Genomic DNA, 27,113 nt, shown 5'->3' with positions numbered 1-27,113 from the left:
AGGATATTGGAAAGGTATAGGAGCAATACAAAAATTAGCCACCGCGGCTAAGGTATCTAAAGATGTGGCCAAGGATTGGTTAAAGAAACAAGCGATGTGGCAAATATACTTACCAGCACCGCGTTATATACCGAGGAAGAAGATTGATATTTTTACAACGAATGAAGTTCATCAGGCTGACCTCTTGTTTCTTCCCCATGATAAGGTAAGACGCAAAACGTATAAATACGCTTTAACCGTAGTGGATGTGGCTCGTCGATACAAAGAGGCTGAGCCATTAACTTCGAAAGATTCAACAGAAGTAGCTAATGCACTGAGCCGTATATATATAAACGCTGAGCACTAAGCCTAAGCTATTTCAAGTAGATCCCGGTCGCGAGTTTATGGGATCAGTAACTAAACTGTTAACAAAGCACAATGTCAAAATCAGGCGTGGTGAAAAAGAGGCCCACTCTAGTCAAGTTATCGATGAAAGATTTAACCGGACATTAGCAGAACGTTTGTTTGGTTATCAGTATGGGATTGAAATGAAATCAGATCGATTAAGATCAACCGAATGGGTGACACGATTATCAGCTGTTGTATCAGCGCGGAATAATGAAGTAACGAGATTAATCGAGGAGAAAAAATCCGATGCGATTAAAATGAAATCTGTGACTTCCGAATCTTCAGCACCGAGGAGGGGCAAAATAAAAAACCTTCCGGATAGAGTAAGCGTAAGATATTTATACCAGCCCGGTCAACTCGAAGGAGGCCTACGTCGTGCAACCAATCCGATTTGGTCCCTTAAGACGTATAACATTAGTAGATTGGTTATGAAAGAAGGAGAGCCTATTCTTTATTATCTTAAAGATGGACTGGGCAGGGCATTTGTACGAGAAGAGTTGCTCATAGTTCCAGACGATACAGTATTACCACCATAACCATAAGCATAGGTAGTTACACCATCCTTATCAGTTCATGTCTTTGTATCTAAGGAGGATAATGATGTCTTGTTCATTCTTAATCCATATATCCTATGATTGTAACTTCTTAAAGAGTTCATCTCGTGTTTGAATGTTCTACCATTGAATAATGATTCTTTATACTGTTCGTGTTTGATATGCTTTTTTACAACATACTTCTTAACACCCTTAGCTTTTCTTATCTCTCCATTATCGGACTTCTTTATAGAATACATCTTAGGTCTTAATCCGACATACTCCGCAATAGGGGTCCCAGCACATTCATCCTTCATCTTACACAATACCTTTTTATTTACTACGCTGTGCAGTGGATTATCTTTTGAGTAATTACTCGTGTCGTACATATCAATTTTTTCTGCCATATCTTTATACACATCCTCGGTTTGTATTTCCATCAACAAAGAATCTGTGTCGGTATATAACACCTCGCATCTATCGCCGTATTGCTTCTTAAGTTCATTGTAATAAAAGTCATACATTAAGTGTTTTGACAAGTCCAGAATACTCATACCAACGTACACCGGTCTGTTGAATTTTATATTACTTTTCTGCATATGTAGTGCGGCTAGGTTGTTATCAAATATCTTGCTTGTGTTAAAAGCCGGACTGGCTAAAAGTTTCCTGAGTCTTTCTTCCTCATTAGATCTGACTAATTTAACATCAACATGCTTCCTTAGATTCTCCATAGTTTTACCAAATACTGAGTTATTCATGAGCTTATATAGATTCTTTTCGAAATCGCTGGTAGCTATCTTTCGTAAATCTGTGTTCAGCCTTATATAGGGCTCCATCCAAGGGCTTTGATCAAACTTTAGAACTCTGTGTATTTTCTTAGTTTCATACCTAACGATAGATATAACTGGAGATTTCTGTTGTGAACTATATATTTTGTCTTATCCATCAAATTTGGTACGAGTTTTTCATCGTTAGCAAATCTAGTATCACCCATCAAGGAGTGTTGATATTCCGACATCCAAACTTTATTCACCATTAATCTTTCGGGAGCTCACGGATAACTGTTACGGTCTTTATGTAACGAAGCTGGATATTCCAAGTCAACTTCTAGTATGTACCCTTTAACGGAATCTGTGGGGCTATCGTTCACATCGATATCATTCACCCACTCAAAACCACCCCTGGGTAAAGGTTGACTCATAACCAATCCGTACAAATTATTGGCGTCGAGATATAATATATGCGTGTCAGGTTTACTCGGATCATATCCTTCCACTAATTTGTGAGATTTAAATCGGTGAGTAGTTTTAGTTCTACACCGGTCTTCTTCAACAATGCATCCAAAGATAGTCCAGGACTGGAATAGTACCATGCCGGGTCCAAGCCGTATTGTTTTAAACATGTCTTTCTAAATATCTCGAATATATCGGCGAGTAACAGTACATCGGTTTTTAAGTACAGATCGTGATAATCACCTAAATTCTTACAACCTAATTTATCCCAGACCGTCAGAGCATGTTCATAATCGGCATCGGTTATTTTAGATTCTGTTAAGTTACTATAGAATTATTCAAGGGGTGGTAATTTAGTTTTGTTGAATCTAGACCAATCATCCATATATTCGTAAAGATATACACCTTTTCTCAGCAACAAATGACGAGTTAACCGATCAGTATATTGATTTGTTATTGCAAAGTCATCGGGATTGTTCACATTAGCTAAATTGTCCAGGGAAGATAACAGAAACTGTACGGAGTCTATGAATCTAAGCCCATTACTTTGCTTTATTCTAGCTTTCCCATCCTTGTCCATATAATGTATAGTTTAAGTCAACGAGAATGATATATATTTTTCTTATTATTAGCAATGCACGTTAAGCCATCGTCAGTCTTTGATATAGCTTGCATAATGAGATGAGAATCATATCCTCTAAGGTTATGAAACACAATGGGGATTGGTATTGTTTGAGAATTCATTTTTAGTTTCAAGTTACACTTGTTATGTGCGGCTCCCTGATATTTACCTGTGACGTGGCAATGATCTCTTACGGAATACCCATTCAGGGGTTTATTACAAACATGACAACTTGTTGACTTCTTATAGGCCCTCCAATCATCCCTCGTCATACACATGGGTTTCTTACACGATAAATTATCCCTGATTATTCTCTCTTCGTTTTGTAGATATTCTAGGAACTTTCCCGCTGCACCTCTGTAAATCACGGGTGGGTTTGTTTTCCCATCATACCTTACAACTATATATCCAAACCCACAAGGAATATGTTCTTGAGTTTTGTACGTAAAACTACATTTAGTATTGTGTTCCGTATTTTCTAAAAGGTTTGATAAGTGCTCTGATCTTGTCTGCTGTACCCATGCAGGCATCTTTCGCGGAAATATTTCTTTCTAGCATGTTTTGTTTGATCGTATAATAGCCTGTTTAAACTTTTTAATGATATTTTCCATCTTTTTCGATCAGAAATGAATTGATTCTGGGATATGTTCCGGAGCGGAGCTTATCCTGTGTACAACAATTCCTTTAGAAGAATGTCCAAAAACATTTATAGTTAAATTATTTTGCTTTTCCACCTTATCAATTTGTGAGACTGGTGTAGGTTCGTCTATACCATCAAGGTTGAGTCCATCGTTTGGGGGATAGCTCGAAGGTCAATCTGGATGTTTGTCTTCAGGGAACAATGCAGATCTTATCATCATTCTGAAACAGTCATCGCCTATATTTGTTACATTAATTATGTTTTTTTTCTTTTTATAATACGGGGGTAAATCTATATAAGATCCACCTTTGAAAGGTATATAATTTGCTATATCTAAATATAAACTATAGATTTTATCCACACCCCAACCCGAACCTCTATTAGTCCAGCATTCTAAAGTTTCTTGTATCCTCTTAATTGATGTATCTAATCGTCTGCGTTACTTTTACTCAATGACATTTTAATCGTCAGCTGGTATTTTATACTTTGTAAATCATCCAACTCCTCGTTAATTTTGCTCGATACAATGGGCTAAACATCATTAACATCCATGTTGGAATTAATATCCATCTTCCAACCTCTTAGATATTAACCAACGCCGGCTGTGGGTACAAATTTTAACTCATCAACTGGTTGATTATTTTTATCAACATCATCGGATTGATTATTATCTAGTAAAGCGATCAATTCAGCTTTTCTCATTCGAGAATAACCTCTCAGCCTACTGTTTTTCACTTGAGCTTTGTTCTCTAACAGTCTGGAGTTTGTTGTATTCCAAACCGAGTAAATCAATCAATTCAGCTTTCCTCATTCGAGAATATCCACGTAGACCAAGTTGCTTTGCCAAAGCTTTCAGCTCTCTGACAACATAAGTCATTGTGATATATAAATACATGTAAATTAATGTCTAATTGTTTTCAATTCTACCCAATCTATTTATCTCATTTCGGTAAGCCTTTTTCCACTCATAAATAATTTGAAACCGTTTCTTGTCAGCACCGTGACTCTTACATAAACCGTAACTACCTTTGACCCCAATCCCACATACAGAACACAAATAATTAATATGCCCTTTTCTAATTGCAATGGAATGGATTCCACAATAATCCGACATACGGCTCTTTCCACAAATTTGTGATTGGCCCATGCGTATGAATTAACATCTTGATGTGCCTCTCGCCATTGTGATAAATATACACTTCCAGTATCATTTGTCTAAATGCATGTCTTCAGCCGTGTCCTGCCCAGCCTAACATAAGCAGTCAGCCAGTCATCGCTATTTATAGATAAGCCATCAGGGTTACTAACAGCGGAACAGCCATTCAGCGCTATTTATAGATTAGCAGTCAGGATTTTTTTTTTTTTTTTTTTGAAATCATTTTTATTCCAGTTTCAGTGGTTACATACACAGTGATATATACATATATAGCAATTAACATTTTGACACCGCATATTTGGAGGATAGGCCTTGATCATGAAGGATCGAGCAAGATGTTCTGGCATGAAAGTAGTTAACACCATATTTATGAGCAATCGTAGAAAGATAAGCTAATAATAAAGGAATAAACAGTACCGAATTATAGTATTGTAATCCTTATCTTGGAAAAACATTACAGTCTTTCTTTGGCAATAGAGTCAAAGTGATTGGAAACAATCAATAATAACACACAGTCAGCAATCTATGTAAGATTCAAGGCATCATGTAAACCACAATACTATATCCACTTTTTGTTATAAGTGCTAAGCTTATTATTAGTTTTTGCTGACAGATATTCCAAATAAATAGCATCTTTTAATACTTGTTTAAAAACGTCCAATGAGGGTTTCCTTTTCTTTAAACTAGAAATAAAAATGTGTCTCTTAGCTAACATAATAATATGATTATTTGCAGGTTTTGCACTTATTTCACCAAAACATACATTAAATCTTGTAAAAAGTATATGATTATTTCCCACAGAATTCAGGAAAGCCTCCAAGTTTTGCCAGAATTCGAACACATATTCACAGTCATAAAATACATGCATCAAGTTTTCTTTCTCTATCTTGCAAAATTCACATAAATCATCATCGACAAGTTTCATTTTGTTAAGTTCTTTTTTTGTATATATCATTCTATGCAGAAATCTAAATTGGAAATCTATCGTTTTTACATCTCTAATGTCTTCCAAATAGAGACAAAAAAATTAGCCCATTCCAAACATTCACCAAATTCAATTTCCCATTTCTTACATATTTTAGGTTGAGAGTCAGAAAAAATAAGTTTATCATAAAAGAGTCTTGAACCTTTTTTACAAATCAATAAGTCCTGATAACAAGGAAGAATATACATGTCAAAGTATAAATCTACATCAAAATGTTTTTTAATTGCTGTTTTCCATGCTTGGGGAATAATTGTAATAAGCTGAACATAATGCAAAAATGTGATATGCCTCTCGTCATTGTGATAAATATACACTTCCAGTATCATTTGTCTAAATGCATGTCATCAGCCGAGTCCTGCCCAGCCTAACATAAGCAGTCAGCCAGTCATCGCTATTTATAGCTGAGTAGTCATCACTATTTATAGATAAGCCATCAGGGTTACTAACAGCGGAACAGCCATTCAGCGCTATTTATAGATTAGCAGTCAGGATTATTAATAGCTGATAAGACTCAGCCTGACATAGATCATGGCTTATGCGTAGTCGTGACTGATAACCCAAACATTATAAATACTATCTCGCGGTCTTTTCTGAGCCTCTGACGGTGTATAAAACTGACTTATTGTTGGGTCTCTGTATTGGGTCAAGTTTCTTTCCATAAACAAGGAAGTATTCGTGCATGGCAGATTCAACATCCTTAAACGTTTGAATTGAATGTCCTTGCTCACGCAGTTCATCATTAATAAAATCTAATCTTAATATTCTGTGCATGGCCCATTGTGACTGGGCTGCTTTGAGTTGTTCTAATGCTTTAATGTGTCTATTCTGCTCCTCTCCTCTCATACTAGAAAATAAAAAATTACTCCCCGAAAAAGCTAAAGCATTAACAATAGCTCCACCAACCATCATCGCAATTGATGCCATATTATATGAATATAAAATATTCAAATGTTCAATGATATAAAATATTCAAATGTTAAATTACTTCATTATGTCTTCTGGGATAAGCCCTTGTTTGATGAGCATATCTTTTGTTGCCATTGCCAATCCAATTTTAAAGAATCATCATACCGATATCATAACCATTAAAATCTAGCTTGGGTGGTGTGGCTTTAGTAATCATATTAGCTATACGGGCATAGCCAATGGCCAAGCCCCTGACCACCGCTGAATGATACGCTGCGTTTACCAACATTTTACCGTCTGTAACTGGAGTAGTCATTGCTTTTATAACATTATATGAGGGCTTACCTCTAATTGAACTTCTTGTTGGGTAATTGGGGGTGATGTTTTCTCTTCTCCGGTCTTATTAAACAACCATACCACCGCTATAGCAACAACTCCTAGTGCATAGGGAGCCCAAGTTTTAATCGGACGACTATGTTCAATATTTGAATTATTGTGGGCCTTTGCCGACTTCCTTGCTATCGCACCCTTTTTACCAGCGGCGACTTTTTAGGATTCTCACTTGAGTCTCCACTATTATTAAGTGGGCACGTATGTTTAAATTGACAATACCTAGCCGTTATTAAAGCGGTGGTCACCGGCGCTAAGAACTTTCCGTATCTATGATAAAACTCAGAGCTTAATGCGCTTATAGCGTGTTCGATGAATGGGTCTTTCTCCAGAGATTCGCATAAATACAGGTGATGTTCTGCCGGGATAGGGAGAAAGGTACTACCTACAACTGTGTATAGTTGTAACAGAGCCGACCCTATTGTTTTAGTCATGGTAGCTCCCAGTCTAAACTCGTAATGCGCGTAAAGTTTTTTAATTTTTCGCCGGTCATGGCATCAATTGTTTCAGTGGTATAATTTTCCCCCAAATATTGGGAACATTTTCCACCGGCTACCAAAGCGGCGAGTCTTTCTCTATGTTTATCTTAAGATTTATCTGTAACTACTTCAGCATGTTGATCAGGTTCTTTGAGCATTTGTTCGATAAGTTCATCGCATTCCATAATGTAATATCTAAGGAGATATTTAAGTCTAACATAATGGAATATGGCATATCCAATACAGTCTGAAATAATAAACTGTTGCGAAAGAATGAAGAAACCACATTATTACATAATAACCGCTAATGTTCAATTTATCGTATTTTGCTATATTTGCTATAATTTGCTATTTTTGCTAAAATTTGCTAAGCAGTTGCTATATTTTGCTATATTTGCTAAGCTGTTGCTAACATTTGCTAAACAGTTGCTAAAGTTTGCTAAGCATTTGCTAAAGTTTGCTCAGCAGTTGCTATATTTGCTATATTTTTGCTTAGCAGTTGCTATTTTTGCTAAGCAATTGCATAAGCAACTGGTTGATCGGTTTTTAATATGAGTTTACAATGCTTCGTTTCCGCTAACAGTTTTCTGACTTTATCCCGTTCGGGTTTGGTATAAATAACATCATTTTCGCGAAGACATTCCTCAAATGAATCTTGGTCTTTGCAATGAAACAGGGCTACCCATTTGGTCTGCTCTCTGAGATCTTTCAGGACAGAGTTGTATTTTTGAGTAAGTACTCAAACGCTATGCTGAGTATGTCTTCCGGATAATGCTAAATATGAAAGCATATCTTTCTTTTTGGTAAGTTCTTTAATCGCATCGCAGTCGTCTATTATGAAAAGGGTTGATTCTCCTTTGTATTTTTTGTGACATACTCGTAAACAGTCTTGTAAACGATCGCCTGGATCAACTCTGTGCACCCCGGGATCATTCATTACCCAATCTCTCAATAGGTATGTTTTATTAACGTTTATAGTCGGGCACACAATAATAATATGGTCGAAAACGTCCAGATAATGACTTTCTAAAATATCTAGAATAAAAGCTGTTTTCCCACAACCAGTTTGCCCGCAGATGATAGCGCAGTGCGGTTCTTTAGGTAAAAGATTATTAATAGATTGCTTGCACGAATCTTCCATTCTGTATATTAAGTTGTGCGTCCATAATCACTTACAAATATATGTTTAATTTACCAGCTGATTCCTGGAGCTTCGTTATCTGCATAGTAACACCCTCGCTAGCATTTTCTATTCTCCACCCACTGCCGTGTAGTTGGTAATCATCTGTTGTTCGCTTGTCGAGCCATAGCACATACTTCGTGGTAAGGAATTCAGCCATCGACACATCCCCGAGAGACAGATCTTTCACGACCGCGTTAACTTCTGGGCTTGGTTTTATAGAAGGGAGCTTTTTAATCTCATCCCACTGTTGATATGCTAGCATGCCTTGACTATATAGTTGATTAGGCACGCCCTCGATAGTCAATTCTACTTTTGTAATCTTGGGGTTGTAGAACTTCTCGGTATCTCTTACAAATGCATCAGAGGGGTCCTCGAACAACATTAAAATACCCTTCAACGATCTAGCAGGGACGTTAAGATTGATATTCCACGTTGTATTTCTTCTGTTCCTGGCGATCTTTCAGTGTCGAAGCACGCGATCGTACAAAATGGCTAAACTTCCGGTATACTGGTTACAAATTTGTCTGGCTAATTCAGGATCTGTTATATGAGGTATTGTCAATAGAATAGCTAGCCGTTTCATCCCCAGTAGCTTTGATTACTCTGCCGTAGTCATTAAAAGTGAGTTCGTATTCTAACCTATCACCTAGAGATGCTTGATAAAAGGGCATGTGACTATCTAGTAATTCAAAGTCTAGCGGAATATAGAATCGGTTACCTAATGCATCAGCAAAAGCCTCATCTCCTACGACGGTATTATCACCACTAGAAGCATCTACACGCAGTCTCAATGTCTTCCGATTACAAATACCTTGGTACTGTAAGTTTTCCCGTTCTTTAGCCATTCTCCAGAGATCCATGTAACAGAAGTATACATCGCTGTCGCCAATACTCAAAACCTCATTACCGCTAATTTTAATCGCGATTTTCTTAACAATCGCACGACCTTTGTTCCGAACGAGCTCCCTGTTAACGTCAGCAGAAGTCAAAATATTTGTAAATGATAGTCGTGCAGTTCCTGGAACTAACACATTGTGAGCTCCGAGATTAGGAAAGCTAACCAGAAGTTTTTGATTCTGATCGATGGTACTCGGGTTATTAGTTATAGTTACAGACTGGCGAATTGCTTTGACTCCCTAATGGATCCTGAAGTCTACGTTATGGGTTTAACTTACGTCCATATTGCGAAGACATTGTTATATTGAAATAATGTAACCTTATGTTTAATATAAAAATGGATGATATTAATCTCGATAACCTAATGGATACTAGTACAATCGAGGAGGGTACTGATGAAACCAGCTTTATGAATCTTAACGAAGAACTTTTACAATCAACCGTTAATGATTATTACGATGCCTTAAAAGAAAGCCCAATAGGTCGTGATTATTCAAAGTTTACGATAGATAGTAAAGGAATATTGCGACTGCGTGGCTCTCCCGATATTGATATTATGTATTCTCGTACTCGTAAGGCCCTAGCCTTGTCTATGATAGCCAGTAAACACGGTATCAACACTGTTCGTAATGAATTAGGTTTTGTAGACTACTCACAAGAAAAACTTTCTGCGAAGACTATTAAGGTTCTTTGGACTGTGCGTGCTGAACTCGGTACCATAGATAAAGATAATTTGGAAGAAAGCTCGAAGCTGGCCTCCAACGGACTCGGAGAAATCTTGGATACCTACTACGATAATTCCACGTTACAGGTACCATCCTCGGAGTTCAGTATTAGGGAATTACGAGGTCTTGTCAAGGCAGTGCAAACAATGCGGGGAGAACTCATCAATAATATAGCCAAGCTATCCGAACTCGACAAGCATATAGCTTATGAGAAAACAAAGCTTGAACAGGCAGGCGATGAATTCAGTAGACGTCGCGTTGCAGGAAGAAAAACTTAGAAGACGAAAGATCGGCCCGCCTCAAAGCGGCTTCCAGTAATAGAAAGGCACTTCGTTCACAAATCAGTCGAATTCGAGAAACTTTCGGTCAAGATCTCAACGATGATACTACACTGGCCCATAAAATTAAAACATTGTTCAGAGAACAGGGGATAACCATTGCCAGTATTTTAACCGCATTGGGATTTATTATATCAACTTTGACTCTCGCATTAACCGGTGGTACAGGCGGTGCAGGAGGTGGCACACCGCCTACTGATAAAAATGGTGTAAAAGAGTGGATAAAAAAGCATTTAAAGGCATTAGGAGAAGCACTTGGAAAGCTCGCTAGGAAAGCCGCGTCTGCACTTCCAAGTATAATAGGGAGTATTGTTTCCTGGCTCTTGAATTTATTAGCAAAGACCACCTCTTGGCTTAGTCAAAACTTGTTGGCACTGATCGTAGCAATTGCCGGGGTGCTGTACTTATCCGTTAAGAACTATTTAACAAATCATGAATAAACCAGCAGCCACTCCACCTACTATAAGAGCTGTTTTTTCATCGATGTGTTGTTGATTTTTAGCTGCAATATGTGGTGGCACTCAGTAGATGAGTTAGTAGGAGCGTCAGTAGATATCTGTGGCTTGACTATTCCCGTTTCGCCTGTGTTTGTTTGCGTTATTAATTCGGTGTTAATATCTGAATTTATATCGGAAGCAATAACAATTTTATTATTATAACCTATCACTTGACCGATCTTAAGTTCCATATTACTAGGAGACATGTATAGTCCCAGCGCATAAACGTAGTCTACTTTGGATTGAGCGTACTGTAATACATCTTGATAATGTTTTAATTAACTCATTAACTCTTACAACTCCTGGGTTAGTAAAATTATTTTCTGTTTTATCATTAAGAAATTCATTCCAAGCGTTTGCGGTATCGTTCAGTTGCACAAATTTTGTAACAATATAAGCTTAACCACCCTTAAAACTCATAAGATCTCCTCTCCAATCGTTACTCGAAAGTTCCCAGCCATGATTAAGATTATGCAATCTTACAAAAAGATTGTTTTTCTGTAACAACTTAAATGGATCGAATGGTTGATGAGTTTTTTAACTAAATCATCGCTTTCTTCTTTAACAGTTATTTGTCCATTGTACGGAACACCTAGACCATGGTTAAGTCCTTTAATATGCCAATCTTTACTGGTAGAAATATTAAATTCCTGACAAATACGCTCATACGCGAACCTATTGTACGGATTATTTGATGCATTCTATGCTTGATCCTGTGGGAATGGAGCACTAATTTCTTTAAGAATACGTCTAATCTGATAGTACACGTGAAATGATAAAACAGACTTATTTAGTTCAAATCCAGGGGCATAAAGAGATACACCACATCCTGTTGTTGCACACCACATGACAAAGTTTAACTGATTCTGCCAAAATTGCATCGGATTGTGGAACCAATCGTGCACCATTTTATCGCTAGTTGCCGTGACCCTATATTTTTCAAAGATATCAGGGAATTCAACAAAAAAAATAGCACCAGAGGCACTTACTAAAATCGACTGATTCGTAATGTAACTTGATTTCATATTTAAGTTATGATATAGTATCTTTGTATATTTAATATGTACAGTGCCGTGCCAGTTATATTCGTACGATCCATAACGGTTTATAAACGTCGAATATTTTACGAGCAAAAAAATGTTTCGCGTAGCGTCAATAATGCTCGGAACCATGTTAAATTTGACATGACGTCACTTTGATCACGTGACCGTCACGTGATGTCCTTCAAAGTGTCGTCTGCTGTTTAGATCAAAACATACGATAATCAGTGCAAACATGGGGAGAAAATCTAAGGAATTGAGTGGTGATGTGAAAAGAATAGCGTTAAAGTTAAAAGAAGAGGGGAAAAGATATCAAGCGATTACGGACCTGTTGGAGGTTCCCAAGTCTACTTTGGGTAGTATTTTTGCTAAAGTTCAGCGAACGGGTTCGGTAGAAAACATCCCGAGACAAGCTAGACAAAAATAGTTATCAGACAGAGATGGCACCGCGCTGTTCAGACTCGTTAAAAATAATAGACAGAGACCTTTAAGGACATCACTGGTAATTTCAATTCGGTGAGAGACCAACCTGTCCCGAATAGAACAATTCAAAGGGAATTACACCGAGAAGGATTCTACAGGCGCATCACGAAAAAAAAGATGGTTGTTAGGGGGGTGAACAGAAGAAAACATGTCTTGTGGTGTCGGAGTATGAGGAAAAAAACTGTCAATGATATTTGGAAAAATGTAATCTTTACTGATGAGAGTCAGGTTGTTATTGGAAATAATAATCATGTATACATTTGGAGAAAGGAAAATGAAGCCGATCGACCCAAGTGCGTGTGTCCCCCTCGAACCAGGAAGTTGAGTTTGATGGAGTGGGGGAGTATCAGTTATCATGGTGTGGGGACTTTGGTGCATGTAAATGGTAACATCAATGCCCAGAAATACATAGAAATTGTGGACAATAATTTGTGGCCAGTAATTTGTAGACATTTTCCAGACAATAACTATATATTTCAAGACGACAATGCGTCCGTTCATAGGGCAAATATTGTGAAAGAATTCATCGCCGACAATGCCATAAACACGATGTATTGGCCAGCACAATCACCGGATTTAAATGTTATAGAAAATGTTTGGCTAAAACTACAGAAAAAACTACAGGACACCGTAAACGACATCATTAACCAAGATCAGCTGTTTGAAGCGATCCATATCACTTGGCAGGACATTGAGCTAGACTTTATTCGTGGCCTTTATGAATCTATTCCACGCCGGATATCTAAAGTTCTGACTATGAAAGGGCATCTTACCAAGTATTAAGGTATGTAGATAATTCTTTCATTAATAAATGACGCTCTTTTAAAGCGAGTCGATATGTAAACAAACGGCGGCCATTTTGGATCGTACGAATATAACTGACACGGCACTGTATGTTACATTCCCGGGAATAACAAATGGTCAGTCTATTTAACTGCTTCATACTATCGATAACTCGACTGGACAACTTGAAGTCGCTATCTGCGATGTAACGTATTACCCGCGATGGACCAATATAAGTGCTGCGAGACATAATAATCAGATAATAATAAATAGAAGAGAACACATTATACCAAAATTTTTGTATTAGATGTAAAACTTCAACCTGTACATATAGGAAACTTGAGTGTAACACTCCATATTATAAATAATGGTTTATTCATCAGGCCCTGGAACACTCAGAAAATGTAATACAATTGCGCTTTCCTATCTCGGAGACACAGAAGGATTCGGTAAACCCGGTACCGATGGTAAGTTATACCTGGTCGTCCGGCAGTAAAAAATGTTAGCTTAAATTTGGTTAATGAATTCAATGATATTAAAGATAACTTGAGTGCAATACCTGATCTTTCTACGCTTATTATTGAAGTCTTGTTCGGAGATGCACCAGAAGATGCCTTCGAAATATTACCAGGTCTATCGATTAAATGGCTTAAGAAACACCAACGTCAACGTTGCAGTATTATCTATATGGGAGCATCCCCCGTTGCAACCCTTGAAGGGGTCCAAATTATTAAAGGTGACAGCATTTCTCTTACTAAGATATTCATGCCGTATAATATACATTTAATAAGGTTGATGTATACTCTCAAAACATTGAAGCAAGACCAATTAAAGACTATTATATGATATAATAATATATACTATGGGTTTATATCAGGCGCTCGATGAAAAGAGGGATACTGTTGATGGATTTCGATTACCGTATTCGACCCATTAAGCGCCCCTCCCCTAATAAGCGCCCCTCCCCTAATAAGCACCCCCCCCTTCCCGGTTCCGAAAATTTATATAGTAATTATTTCGTTTTAAATGAAAATCATCCGGGAACCGAGGTTTTCGGATATTTGAAGTCCGTATAAGCAGGGCATGACTGTATTCTGTTTATTTTTGATATTTGTGACTTTGAATATTATGCACAGAAAAAAATAACACTGTACCCCTTCAGTGAAGTCCTGCAAACGAACGGTTGATGAGAAACTTCGTCAGTACAAATTCGAAATTTGAGATAAAAAAAAATCACCAGACATGTTGATGATTTAATCGTATTTTTTGTTCAGCTAGGCCTCGTTTTATATCCAGGGATTAAGATTGCCTTTTGCATTTTCTCGTAAACACGTGATCGCGAGAATTACGTGTTGACATAGAATCGTCCAACAAAATCAAATATGACTTTTAACGAATCAAAGTATGGCATTTATGATATATGTATCCATTCTCTGTCAACTTAAGTTCGTTTCAAGGCGTCAATAGCGGTAATCTGACCATGGTTGCTGTTAATAACGGTGAGTTGTGCGATCTTCCGATCGCTTCACACACGATTTCGCCAAAAATAATTAAAACAATATTAAAAGGAATTTGGTCCCAATAAGCGCCCACCCCTTCTGTCTTTTCAAATTCTCGTAAGACCAGTGATATTAGCTAAGACGAGAAAAAAAAGTTCATAGAACAGGGGAGACAACAAGCTCGTCAATTATTCCCTGCCAAAACCAAAGAACTGGTTGGAGATTAAAAATAGATTGCTTCCTATCATTAGATCGTACCGCATAAAAAATCATACATTCATTTTGACGAATGCTTACATAAGTATATAATAATGGAGAATTACAAACCAACAAAGGAAGAACTTGAAAAAGCTATCGAAGCATTTATGCTCAGGGACAAAATTATCAAATGGAGAGAATTACCACAGGGTATATATTATATCAGTGATGTCAAACCAACCAAATACGGTCATCAATTGTTTCTTTCCAATTACCAAGAAGAGTATATAGTCTGGTCTCCTAGTAAAATGAATGAAGAACTTAGTAAAAATGTTGAATATCACTTTGTTAAAAATAATGGTATACGTATGAGTAAAAATAATAGAGAATATTTTCATTACAATTTATTTTAATGTCATGACGATCGTTGAATCGCATCATCATTTTCGCATAAAAAATTCCCCTTGTAGTGGTGGTATAGGTATATAAATCTGGCTCCAGTGGAAGTGGTCCAGAACCATCATTACCTCATCATCATCATCAGTAGTTATAGTGTTTGTTTGTTGTTAAACGCCACACCCAGCTATAAGACGGCAGTCTGTAAATAATCAAGTCTGGACCAAACAGTCCAGTGATTGATATCATGAGCATCGATCCATGCACTTGGGATCATTGACATGCATCAATCAAGTCAGCGAGCCTGACCACCCGATCCCGTTAGTCGCCTCTTCCGACAAGCATAGTCGCCTTTTAGGGCAAGCATGGGTTGCTGAAGACCTATTCTACCCCGGATCTTCACAGGTCAGTAGTTATAGTGAACCATGTTGCCCCACTCACCTGTATGCAGCTAGTGGCTGGGGAGGGCGGAATGATTCCACTGCTTCTACTGGCATCTTGACCACATTTACTTTCAACCTTTGTTCGTCTCTCATAGTTGACATGAATAGCTCCAAATCATTAGGATCTTCACACACAAAGGCTCTCATGTCATTGAAACTGATGTGATTTTCAACATATCTTGCATCGGCAGCATTTTTCATGTTAAGCTGAAAGTACACATATAAAGGAAGTTGATCAGTGTAAATGAATAATCAGATTAAAAGGGAACAGCTTTGTGACACATAAAATAAGAATACATTTAAAACTTTCATTCATTGCCATGACATTGACCAATTTAAAAAAAAACAAAAAAACAATAAAATATATTTGCAAGTACTTTCAAAACAAGCAACACCGTTGGTAATTTGGGCCCTTTGAATTACCAGTGATGATTCTACAGCCTCATACCAGATTAAAGAACCTTGCCTCTGTGGTGTTGAATCTGAATACAACATTAAATCACAAGGTCATTGCACTTCAAGCAAGAACATCATGTGATGCACATGCACACAGAAGTCAAAGTGTGTGAGCTTTTATAGAGGAAGTCCAATCATTAATTCAATTCAGTGAGGCACATGCTTAAAAATGCCAATTAACAGCGTAAGATGTAAGTTGTCCCCCTACTGGTCTAAGAGTTGGGGTAATGTTCAAGTCTGGTTGTCTGAAATCAAAATCCATTAACAAAACCAGGTCCATATGGTTTTGTACAACACAGGGTTCTTCAAAACAGTCAGTTGAAGGGCACACCTCTTCCCCACAGGCAGGGTCTGTCTCTAAAACTGCAGTGATGTTGAAAGTTCGAATCATCTGTCGTAGGGAAACTGGTAAGTGAGCTTTACCTTTCAGGAGAGAGCATGAAAAGTCCTGACTAGCCTGGATGTGCCCTTTTGGGGGGAGTTTCCTGATTAACTCTGATAGATTCAGCTGGATGCTTCTGTGTTCTAGCAACCAAGTTGTTCTTAGAAGTCTGATACCTTTCTTTAGTCTCCCGACTAACCTCATCCAAGACAGATCAAAGTTTGTTACCGAAAATGTGTGGTAGTCTGTAATCGAAGTCCGTAAGCAAAGCCTTGTCGATATGATTCTGAGTAACTTGGGATATTTGTTCTGTAGTCAGTTCTGGCCTTTACAGCTGCACCTGCACCAGCACCTGCACCAGCACCTGCACCTGCACCTGCCTCTGCTCCGTCATTGGAAAACTGAGGAGTGGGCTTGTCCATGAAGGCACGCAAAAGTAATCTTTTCCCGCTTGAATGTCTTCTCTTGGGAGGATCCTGGAGGTCTCTGGGTGTACCCTAGCTGCCAGGCAATGGTCGATGACTGGAAGTGTTCCTTGTTATCTCAACTAACATCTATGACAGACCATAGTTTTGGACAGACAATTTTTTCAGCTACAGCTACAAAACCCAGGCCTCAAAGGTTAATTTTTTAACTTGTAGCCATATGGCTACCAGTATTTTTTTCCATGTAGCCAGTAGTAAAATCAACAAAACAAGCCTAAATTTTAGGTAGCCAAAAACATTTGAATTTATCTTTTATCAAATAACTATAATAATATGAACAAGTCATAGCACTAGGCTTGAAATTGTATATGAGTTTACTTGATTTTAGCTATTTGTGACTCGAATGCTGAAATTTATTTTACCAGATGACATATACGTTGGCCCATAAGGGACATGGAGTCTTACAAATATGTGATAAATCATGTGTAAAGAAGATATTGAATCGCTGAAACGAAAATGTCAAAAACTAAAATGAAAATGTCAAAAACAAAAGCGAAAATGTCAAAAACTAAAATGAAAATGTCAAAAACAAAAGCGAAAATGTCAAAAACTAAAGTGAACATACAGAAAACTTATTCCACTGCGGTGATAATATTCCCACCAGATTTCTACAGATCTTCGACAATGTATGTTTAGATCGTAACTGAATATAATCAAAGTAATAAGACATAAAAGCGAATACCGGTACTGTAAATGGTGTTACATTTCATTATGCAATGGGGGCGGTCGGGTAGCCTAGTGGTTAAAGCGTGCGCTCGTCACGCCGAAGACCCGGGTTCGATTCCCGACATGGGTACAATGTGTGAAGCCCATTTCTGGTGTCCCCCGCCGTGATATTGCTGGAATATTGCTAAAAGCGGCGTAAAACCATACTCACTCACTCACTCATTATGCAATGAATATTGTTCCAGGTTCACTCTTGTTAAATTAGCAACAATGAAACAATTTATTCCCTGTAAAAGGCGCTCAGTAACATGAAGAAATACCTCCGTTTTCGAAACTTTGTATGAATAACACATTTGTCAAAGACTGTCATATGACACACCACTAGGAAGCTTGTTTTTTCATCTACACTGTTGTAACATCACCTGGAGTCTTTTCGTGTCTGTAACAATACTTACATTGAATTTTATTGGATAAAAATTGGTTTCTAATGACGCTTTCTTGCTGAAATCTGCTACAAGGTTCGTGATTGGTCAAATTTGAGCATGTGACCCAAGGCAGACAATCAAATTACACCTATGGTACTGTCATCCTTTGCGAATCTCTCGAGAAAGACCCATTCATCGCACACGCTATAAGCGCAGTAAGCTGTGAGTTTTATCATAGATACGGAATGTTCTTAGCTCCGGTGACCACCGCTTTAATAACGGCTAGGTATTGTCAATTTAAACATACGTGCCCACTTAATAATAATGGAGACTCAAGTGACACCACAGATTGTGGAGACGCAACAACAAGTGAACAAGGAAATAACCCCGATTGCACAATCACAACAGATTGTGAATGAGGAAATACCAGCAATTGCAAATTACAAGCCAGAGTTGCTAAGAACCCCAGAAAATCGCCGCTGGTAGGAAAGGTGCGTTAGTGAGGAAGGCTAGAAAATTAATGCATAATTCAAATATTGAACATAGTCGTCCGATTAAAACTTGGGCTCCCTATGCACTAGGAGTTGTTGCTATAGCGGTGGTATGGTTGTTTTATAAGACCGGAGAAGAGAAAACGTCATGCCCGATTACACAACAAGTTCAATTAGAGGTTAGCCCCCATATGATGCTATAAAAAGCATGACTACTCCAGTTACAGACGGTAAAATGTTGGTAAACGCAACATATCATTCAGCGGTGGTCAGCGGTTTGGCCATTGGCTATGCCCGTATAGACAAAATGATTACTAAAGCCACACCACCCAAGCTAGATTTTAATGGTGTTGATATCGGTATGATCATTCTTGATATTGGATTAGCAATGGCTACGAAAGATATGCTTATCAAACAAGGGCTTATCCTGGAAGACATAATGAAGTAATTAAACATTTGAATATTTTATGTTCATATAGCATGGCATCAATTGCAATGATGGTTGGTGGAGCTGTTGTTAATGCTCTAGGTTTTTCTGGGAGTAATTTTTTATTTTCTAGTATGAGAGGTTTGGAGCAGAAAAGACATAATAAAGCATTAGAACAACTCGAAGCAGCCCAGTCACAATGGACCAGAAATAGGATATTAAGATTAGATTTTATTAATGAAGAACTACTTAAGCAAGGACATTCAATTCAAACGTTTAAGGGTGTTGAACCTGACAGCACGAATACTTCCTTGTTTATGGAAAGAAACTTGATCCAATACAGAAACCAACAATAAGTCAGTTTTATACACCATCAGAGGAACAAAAAAACAGAGAGATAGCATTCATAATGTTGGGATTGACTGGTGTGGCTATTTTAGGTTATACAATAACTACACATAAATCATGACCTGTAAATAACCCTGACTGTTAATCTATAAATAGCGCTGACTGTTGTCTATTTTTAGCTACACATAAGCTATGAGCTATTACATCAACTAATCTATAATTAGCGATGACAGCTATGACTCACCAGTGGAGATATGATTTACCTTTTAAACAAATGATATGATATGTGTATAACCATGAATCTGTTCAAATATACACCCATGGGGAAATCGATTCAATGTCAGAAGCCATCTGTGGGTATTTACTGTGGGACCAACTCTTATAACATCAGAAAGGGTTTTAAAAATTATGTTTGTTCTGTATGTGGGATTGGGGTCAAATGTAGTTACTGTTTATGTAAGAGTCACGGTGCTGACAAGGTCAGGAAGCAGATTATTTATGCTAGGAAGAGAGATTACATCAATGAGAGGAATAGGTTGGGGAGAATACGTATTTATATATGAAAAACAACCATTTAGACAATTGATTCATTTTGTATATACCATTAAATCACAATGGTTTTTGTCAGAGAGCTGAAGGCTTTGGCGAAGCACGTGGTCTACATGGATATTCTCGAATGAGAAAAGCTGAATTGATCGATTTACTCGGTTTGGAGTACAACAAACCCCAGACTGTTAGAGAACTCAAAGCTCAACCGAAAAACAGTGGGCTGAGAGGTTATTCTCGAACGAGAAAAGCTGAATTGATCGATTTACTAGATAAGAATCAATCCGATGATGTTGATAAAAATAATCAACCAGTTGATGAGTTAAAATTTGTACCCACAGATGGCGTTGGTAAATATCTAAGAGGTTGGAAGATGGATATTAATTCCAACATGGATGTTAATGATGTTAGGCCTATCATATCGAGTAAACTTAACGAGGAGTTAAGATGATTTACATAGTATAAAATACCAGCTGACGATTAAAATGCCATTGAGTAAAAGTAACACAGACAATAGCACTGAATATACCGAACCATATTTCCGGAGCAATCAAGAAGTTATAACTGAATCTGATTCTATAAGCACATCATTAGATACATCAATTCAGAGGATACAAGAAACTATAGAATGCTGGACTAATAAAGGTTCGGGTTGGGGTGTGGATAAAATCGATAGTTTATATTTAGATATAGCAAATTATATGCCCTTCAAAGGTGGATCTTATATAGATTTACCCCCATATTATAAAAAGAAAAAAGCCATAATTAATGTAAAAAATAAATCCGATGACTGTTTCAGAATGATGATAAGATCTGCATTGTTCCCTGTAGATTCTAAAATTGCAAATAGACCATCTAGCTATCCTCAAAACGATGGACTCAACTTTGATGGCATACACGAACCTACACCAATATCACAAATTGATAAGGTGGAAAAGCAAAATAATTTAGCTATAAATGTTTTCGGACATTCATCTAAAGGAATTGTTGTACACAGGATAAGCTCTACTCCAGAACATATTCCCAGATTCAATTCATTTCTGATCGAAAAAGATGGAAAATATCATTATACGTGGATAAAGAGTTTAAGCAGGCTATTATACAATCAAACAACCCATAAGGAAAAGAAATATTTCTGCGAAAGATGCCTGCATGGGTACAGCAGACAAGATCTATTAGAAGCGCATAAAGAAGACTGCAGAGGTGTAGGACAGAATGCTATCAGGATCGATATGCCTAAAGAGGGGAAAAATATATTAAAATTTGAACATTATTGTAATCAAATGCCAGTACCGTATGTTATTTACGCCGACTTCGAAGCATTTATCAAACCTATAGAAAATACCGACAGAAGCAATCAAGATAATCAAGAGAGTTTTACGTACAAAACTCAAGAACATATTCCTTGTGGGTTTGGATATATAGTTGTAAGGTATGATGGGAAAACAAACCCGCCCGTGATTTACATAGGTCCCGATGCAGCGGGAAAGTTCCTAGAATATCTACAAAACGAAGAGAGAATAATCAGGGAAAAATTATCGTGTAAGAAACCCATAAGGAAACGTTTAAGTCTCTCCTCAAAACCCACTTCTTCACTTCAGCTTTTCAATAGATCTCCTGATTGTTGGCATAAGTACATAGACATTACATTTTAACTTTGCCACAGCGCCAGTGAGCAACTGTCGATGGATATTAGGCGCTTTACAAATCAATTATTATTATTAGGGCTCCAAGCCGAAAGGCTGGAAGCCCTATTGTAATCGTTCGATTTATTAGGGCTCCATGCCATCTTGGCAAGAGCCCTATTGTTATTGTTCGATTTATTATTATTATTATTCCGTCGATTTTTGTTCCAATCGTAACTCAAAAACTGCTGATCAGAATCTCTTCAAAATTTCCACAAAGATAGCTTAGGTCCTGAAGCAGATACCACAAAAATCTCAAGACTCTAGACTCAAAGACTAAGGGCAGATAACTCAAAACAACTTTAAAAATAGCAATTTCAACAGCTAAAATCTCCGCCACGAAAGCTCCAAAGACTTGCAAAATTCTTGAGCTGGTGCGGAATCAGATGGCCAACAAATTCTCTACACATCTAATGTAGCGAAATTGCTTCGTTTGGCCTCCAGATCGGATTAAGTGTTTTTGCACTGTTTTTTAGCAGATTTCTCAGTACTTGACTCCCAAAATCTCCTCAGCTCAAACTACCAGCTCAAAAGCTTCCAAACTCTCCATACTTTGGCTCCAAGTACCATACTAACAACTTCAAAGAAAAAAATCTGAGATATCCCTTCAATGGCCGCCATATTGACTCCAACTTCCGGCTCAAAGTCATTTTCAAACCTTTGACAGGACATCTTTACGAAGCTCTGGCATTGGAAACTTATCAGGTAAGGCACTTGAACAACTTCTGTTCAGTCTTGCTTTGGTTGCTGAACAAGATCTCTTCTTGCTCTTATGTCAAAAGTCACGTGATGTGGCAGCCATATTGGATTTTGATAGCCTCTAATATTTTCTAATATTGTGATATGTTGGCCTGATAGCCCTTGTCCTGGCGATTCCAGAACACCTAACCGTTTGACTATAGCTCAACGGACAACGGAGCTACAGCTGTTTGAAAATGCCAAATAGCACAACTCTAAACTTGCCAAATAGCAGAACTCTAAACACCCGTAACTTGGCTAAAATTGGTCCGATTTTGACCAGATTTCGTGTGTTTATGTAGAGTGGGGATGTTTGTTACCACGCTCATTTGTAGTGACTTAGGAAATAAGAAGACGGAGAGAGAAATGATGCATAATTAATGTATACCGTATTTTCTTGAGTATAGTGCGCACTTTTTTTTCGAAAAAACACAGCTGTGTAGAAGGGGGTGCGCATTATACACAAATTATGAGTTTGATGTTTTTTTCCCCCATGGAAAGACACTACCGTGAGCGCGTAACACCGGAAATACCATGTCAACAAATCCATACTGAAGTACGCAAAATAATCATGTAATTACACTGTCTGGCTATAAAAAGTGTTTTCTTTGTATATCTGGACTTATGTTTGTAACTTATTTCATTGATTTTATTCAAAATTCCTTATAATATTGTTTTTATTAATTTCGGCGAAATCGTGTGTGAAGCGATCGGAAGATCGCACAACTCACCGTTATTACCAGCAACCATGGTCAGAATACCGCTATTGACGCCTTGAAACAAACTTTAGTTGACAGAGAATGGATACATATATCATAAATGACATACTTTGACTCGTTAAAAGTCATATTTGTTTTTGTTTGACGATTCTATGTCAACATGAAATTCTCGCGATCACGTGATCACGTGCGCGTGAGCCTTGACGGTGACTGGTCAGACATGTTCCATGTAAAAAATAATACCCGGGAATAGCGATCAGCTGCTTCGCTTAGGGTTATTATTATTTGAAATATGTTTAGTAAAGGTTGCATATAATTAAGAAAATAATGGAATATATTATTCCTGATAAATAAAATAGTTTCAGATACAATTGTTGCCGATCCTTGCATTAAAAAATCTTATAAAGTTATATCATTGGGTGTGTCTTGACCGAATCACCGGTCGATTCCAAGAAAACGTGTGTACAGCTGATTGCTGTTTCCAGCTTGGTTTACGAGAAAATACACAAGGTAATCTTAATCCCTAAATTTAAAACAATGCCTAGCAGAACAATAAATACTATTTAAACGGTAAATAAACATGTCTGGTGATTTTTTATCTCAAATTTCGAATTTGTACTGACGAAGTTTCTCAGCACCCGTTCGTTTGCCGGACTTCGCTGAAAGGGTACGGTGTAAAAAATTTCTGCGCATAATATTCAAATTTCTTTTTTTCCAAAATATTGAACCGGCTAGAGGGGGGTGCGCATTATACATGGGTGCGCACTATACTCAAGAAAATACGGTAACAACATCTTTCAACATACTGCTCCAAACCAGATCATTCAACAACTGGAAGACTAGGCAATCTTTAGTATTTACATGTGCAATTCGATATTGAAATGCAGTCACAAATCACAAATCCTACATTTCACATGTTTTGAAAATGTCATTTTGTGGGGGGAAAAAAGGCGTTTTACGAACTCTTCAAACATTTTTAAAGTAAAAGACACTGAAAGAAGCAGCCGTAAAATGACAAATAAGTCCCGTTCACTGCACTTCAATCGCCAGCAATACTGTGTCCTCTTTGTGCTATACGCTACATTATTGTCGATAGACCAGTGGTATAGGTTCATTTATATAACAAACTACAGTCTGTAGTACGTGAGCTTTGTGTATAGTTTTAGGCTATGGAACACAGAAATCAGTTATCAGGGTCAATGAGATACAGTGTTAAAACAGCTGATGGACAATGCAAGCAGGAACGGACTATAGAAATACATTTACGTTTGCGCTCGTACGTTCAACGGTTCTGTATAGAAACTTGGTGTAAATATCAACATCGCATGTTTTGTTAAGTCTAAGCTCATATCTGCATCAATTGGCGCGAATTCACAATACACATTGTCAAGCAAAGAACTGCGCATACATGTTTATTGGCCTCACAGCGTGTCAGCGTGCCTCAGTCCCATGCAGCTGGGTCGGTCGGTCGGTCAGGTGCATATTGGAACGTGATCCACGTGCAAGGTAATGGCATGGCGAGACAGCTATAGTGTGGTCGTCCGAGAGCCGCGTGTGGGATGCTTCAGTCAAAACATGACCTACATCCCGCCCGAAGTGTTACCTCCTTCATAAATGCTGTTCAGACTGTGGTAGGTTTGTGATTGAAAGTTTGATATCGCTGAACTCTCCGATTAATGTACTATCTTTTAAACGTACTTGTCATAATTTTCTTACTACAACAAACAGGTTCACTTCATGTTTCGACGGTAGCGATTTCTATAGTCTGTTTCTGTATGGATTTTCTTCGCGCTATATGTTGTACTCTCTGCCAGCGGGAAGCACGCAGTTTCGCGCACATGCACGTATGGACGATACATCCAGATGTATGTAAAACACATAACAGAACCAGACACCTTGTACGACATGATGTATAGAGAGCATTAATGTTTTCAGATGGATCTATATCAACATCGTATTTTTTGTTCGTTAGTGGTCCACATGGAAGCTCATATCTGCATTGGCGCAAATTCACAATACACACTGTCAATAGAGTTAAGCAAACACAGATTTGCGGAATGCATGTTTATTGACCGCACAGCGCGTTAGCTAGACTGAGGATGGGTCAGTCAAGTGCATATTGGAGCGTGAGCCACGGTAGCGTTTTGCGAGACGCGCTAATTAAGCTCCCGGTAGATTGTGTTAAACTCACAAACACTCATTCTTTCGGCCGGCACTGATAATAGGTAAAATAGAAGATAGGAGAGCAGTATAATACTCGGCTACAGATGTTGATACTGTTGTAGTGGCGGGTAATGAAGGCTCCAGTTGCCAACGGGACGAATAGAGTTATCCTTAATAATGCCAAACTGGACCTGTGCCAAAATGGACTGTTTTTCTCAGTCAAAACGGACAAGTTACATGTCACATAGTTAATAAAGGCTATATTATAATGATACACAGTAATGCACATATCCTTCCTGATACCGGTAGTGACTTGTAAGTCAACAGGAAAAATGCCCTGTTTTAGAAGGTCCACACTTTTGAAGCTTCATAGGGCGCCAATTATGAATGACCATGTCCTTGAATCATTGGTATCAAAGTAACACCACGTGGTTTCTTGGAACGGATTTCCGCACTATCAAATTACCTTTTTATAATGCAAACCTGTTCATTATTGAAAATTCCATTTTGTTTCTGAGACATCCCTGATATAATGCCAACTTAAGGAAGTATTATTTGCCAATATCATTATCGTTTAGAATCCAGTCCCTTTCTTTACTTACTTAAGAGTTATGATCTCTATTGCGTTTACAGCTAATTTTCTTTTAAACTTTGATAACAAAAGCTTGGAAGACTGGGGTTTTCTTTGCTGATTGCTTGAATTTCTTCAACAAGAAGATGACAAGAGGTCACCGACATGTGTTGTTACTGTTAGATAATGTCCCAAGCCATCTCATCCCTTAGCACGTGTCAAATGTCAAGATCCATGTCCTGCCAATTACAACAACAAGTCACCAACACCCCTGCATGCTGATATCTTCCATCCTGAACAGACCCAGAGCCAAAATGGGAATTTTTTTCTTGGTCAAAACGGACCGGTGAAATATCCTATTGATAATCCAGATCATCTTTTACTCGTACACAGTATAGCACATATCCTTCCGCATATCGGAATGCTTTTATATAACAACAGGAGAAAATGCCTTAATGGTAATAAATCAGTTTAATTAAGAACTCAGTTTCAATGGTTTTTAGTACTCTGTATAACCAAAGTGCAATTTTGCAAAAGTACTTCTATGAATAGAACAGGATCCGCTTCTACAATTCTCACCAGCGGGAGCCCGACATCGCTGCTTGCAGCTATATTTATTTATTATTATTATTTATTATTCCGCCGATTTTTGTACCAGCGCTAGCAAAATAACCACTTGCCCGATTTTGTTGAAATTTTGTGTGTGTATGGAGACCGTTGAGTTCTAGATTCCGCCAAAAACCCAAGGCCGTAGGCCCAAAGGCCAAGGGCAGATGACTGAAAAACAAGTATTTCTTGACGATATATTTTGCCCAGCTGCTCCACAACCGTTTGTCTGTTTACTTTCAAACCTTGCATGTATCTACTGCTTCAGTTGCTTGATAATTTTTGTTCTTTGACTTTGGTCATTGGTCACGTGGTTTGGCAGCCATATTGGATTCAAGGTTTTCACAGGGTTTTTTGGTACCTGTCTTCAAATACTATCTCCTCTGAATCCACTGCATGAAAGGATTTCAAACTTTCTTTGAATTGTCTCCATACAGAACACAACAAATTAGCATAGCCGTTTTTGGATATCCTGTTTGGTTGCGGCAATAATGGATTTTGATCATTTTTTTTCACCGAAATTTACTTTAAAGATCATGTCTAGTGAGGTTCTTAACAGAAACTATTGAAAGTTTGCATGAAGCTTTGAGACT

General features: G+C 37.8%; 1 protein-coding gene across 1 annotated transcript in view; it reads right to left on the bottom strand.

The window, feature by feature from the left end:
- LOC124118012 (structural maintenance of chromosomes protein 5-like) overlaps positions 1 to 27,113 on the bottom strand; it is a 232,526-nt gene that overhangs the window by 97,106 nt on the left and 108,307 nt on the right. Inside the window, exon 12 of the mRNA XM_046480045.2 lies at positions 15,811 to 16,019. Within this exon, the coding sequence (XP_046336001.1) occupies positions 15,811 to 16,019 (209 nt within the window). The remainder of the gene's footprint in view (positions 1 to 15,810; positions 16,020 to 27,113) is intronic.

Source organism: Haliotis rufescens, unplaced genomic scaffold, assembly GCF_023055435.1.
Source record: "Haliotis rufescens isolate VD_foot unplaced genomic scaffold, xgHalRufe1.0.p SCAF_1, whole genome shotgun sequence".
Lineage (NCBI taxonomy): Eukaryota > Metazoa > Mollusca > Gastropoda > Lepetellida > Haliotidae > Haliotis > Haliotis rufescens.
The sequence above is the reverse complement of the archived record's forward strand: the minus strand, read 5'-3'. Positions and strand labels throughout refer to the sequence as shown.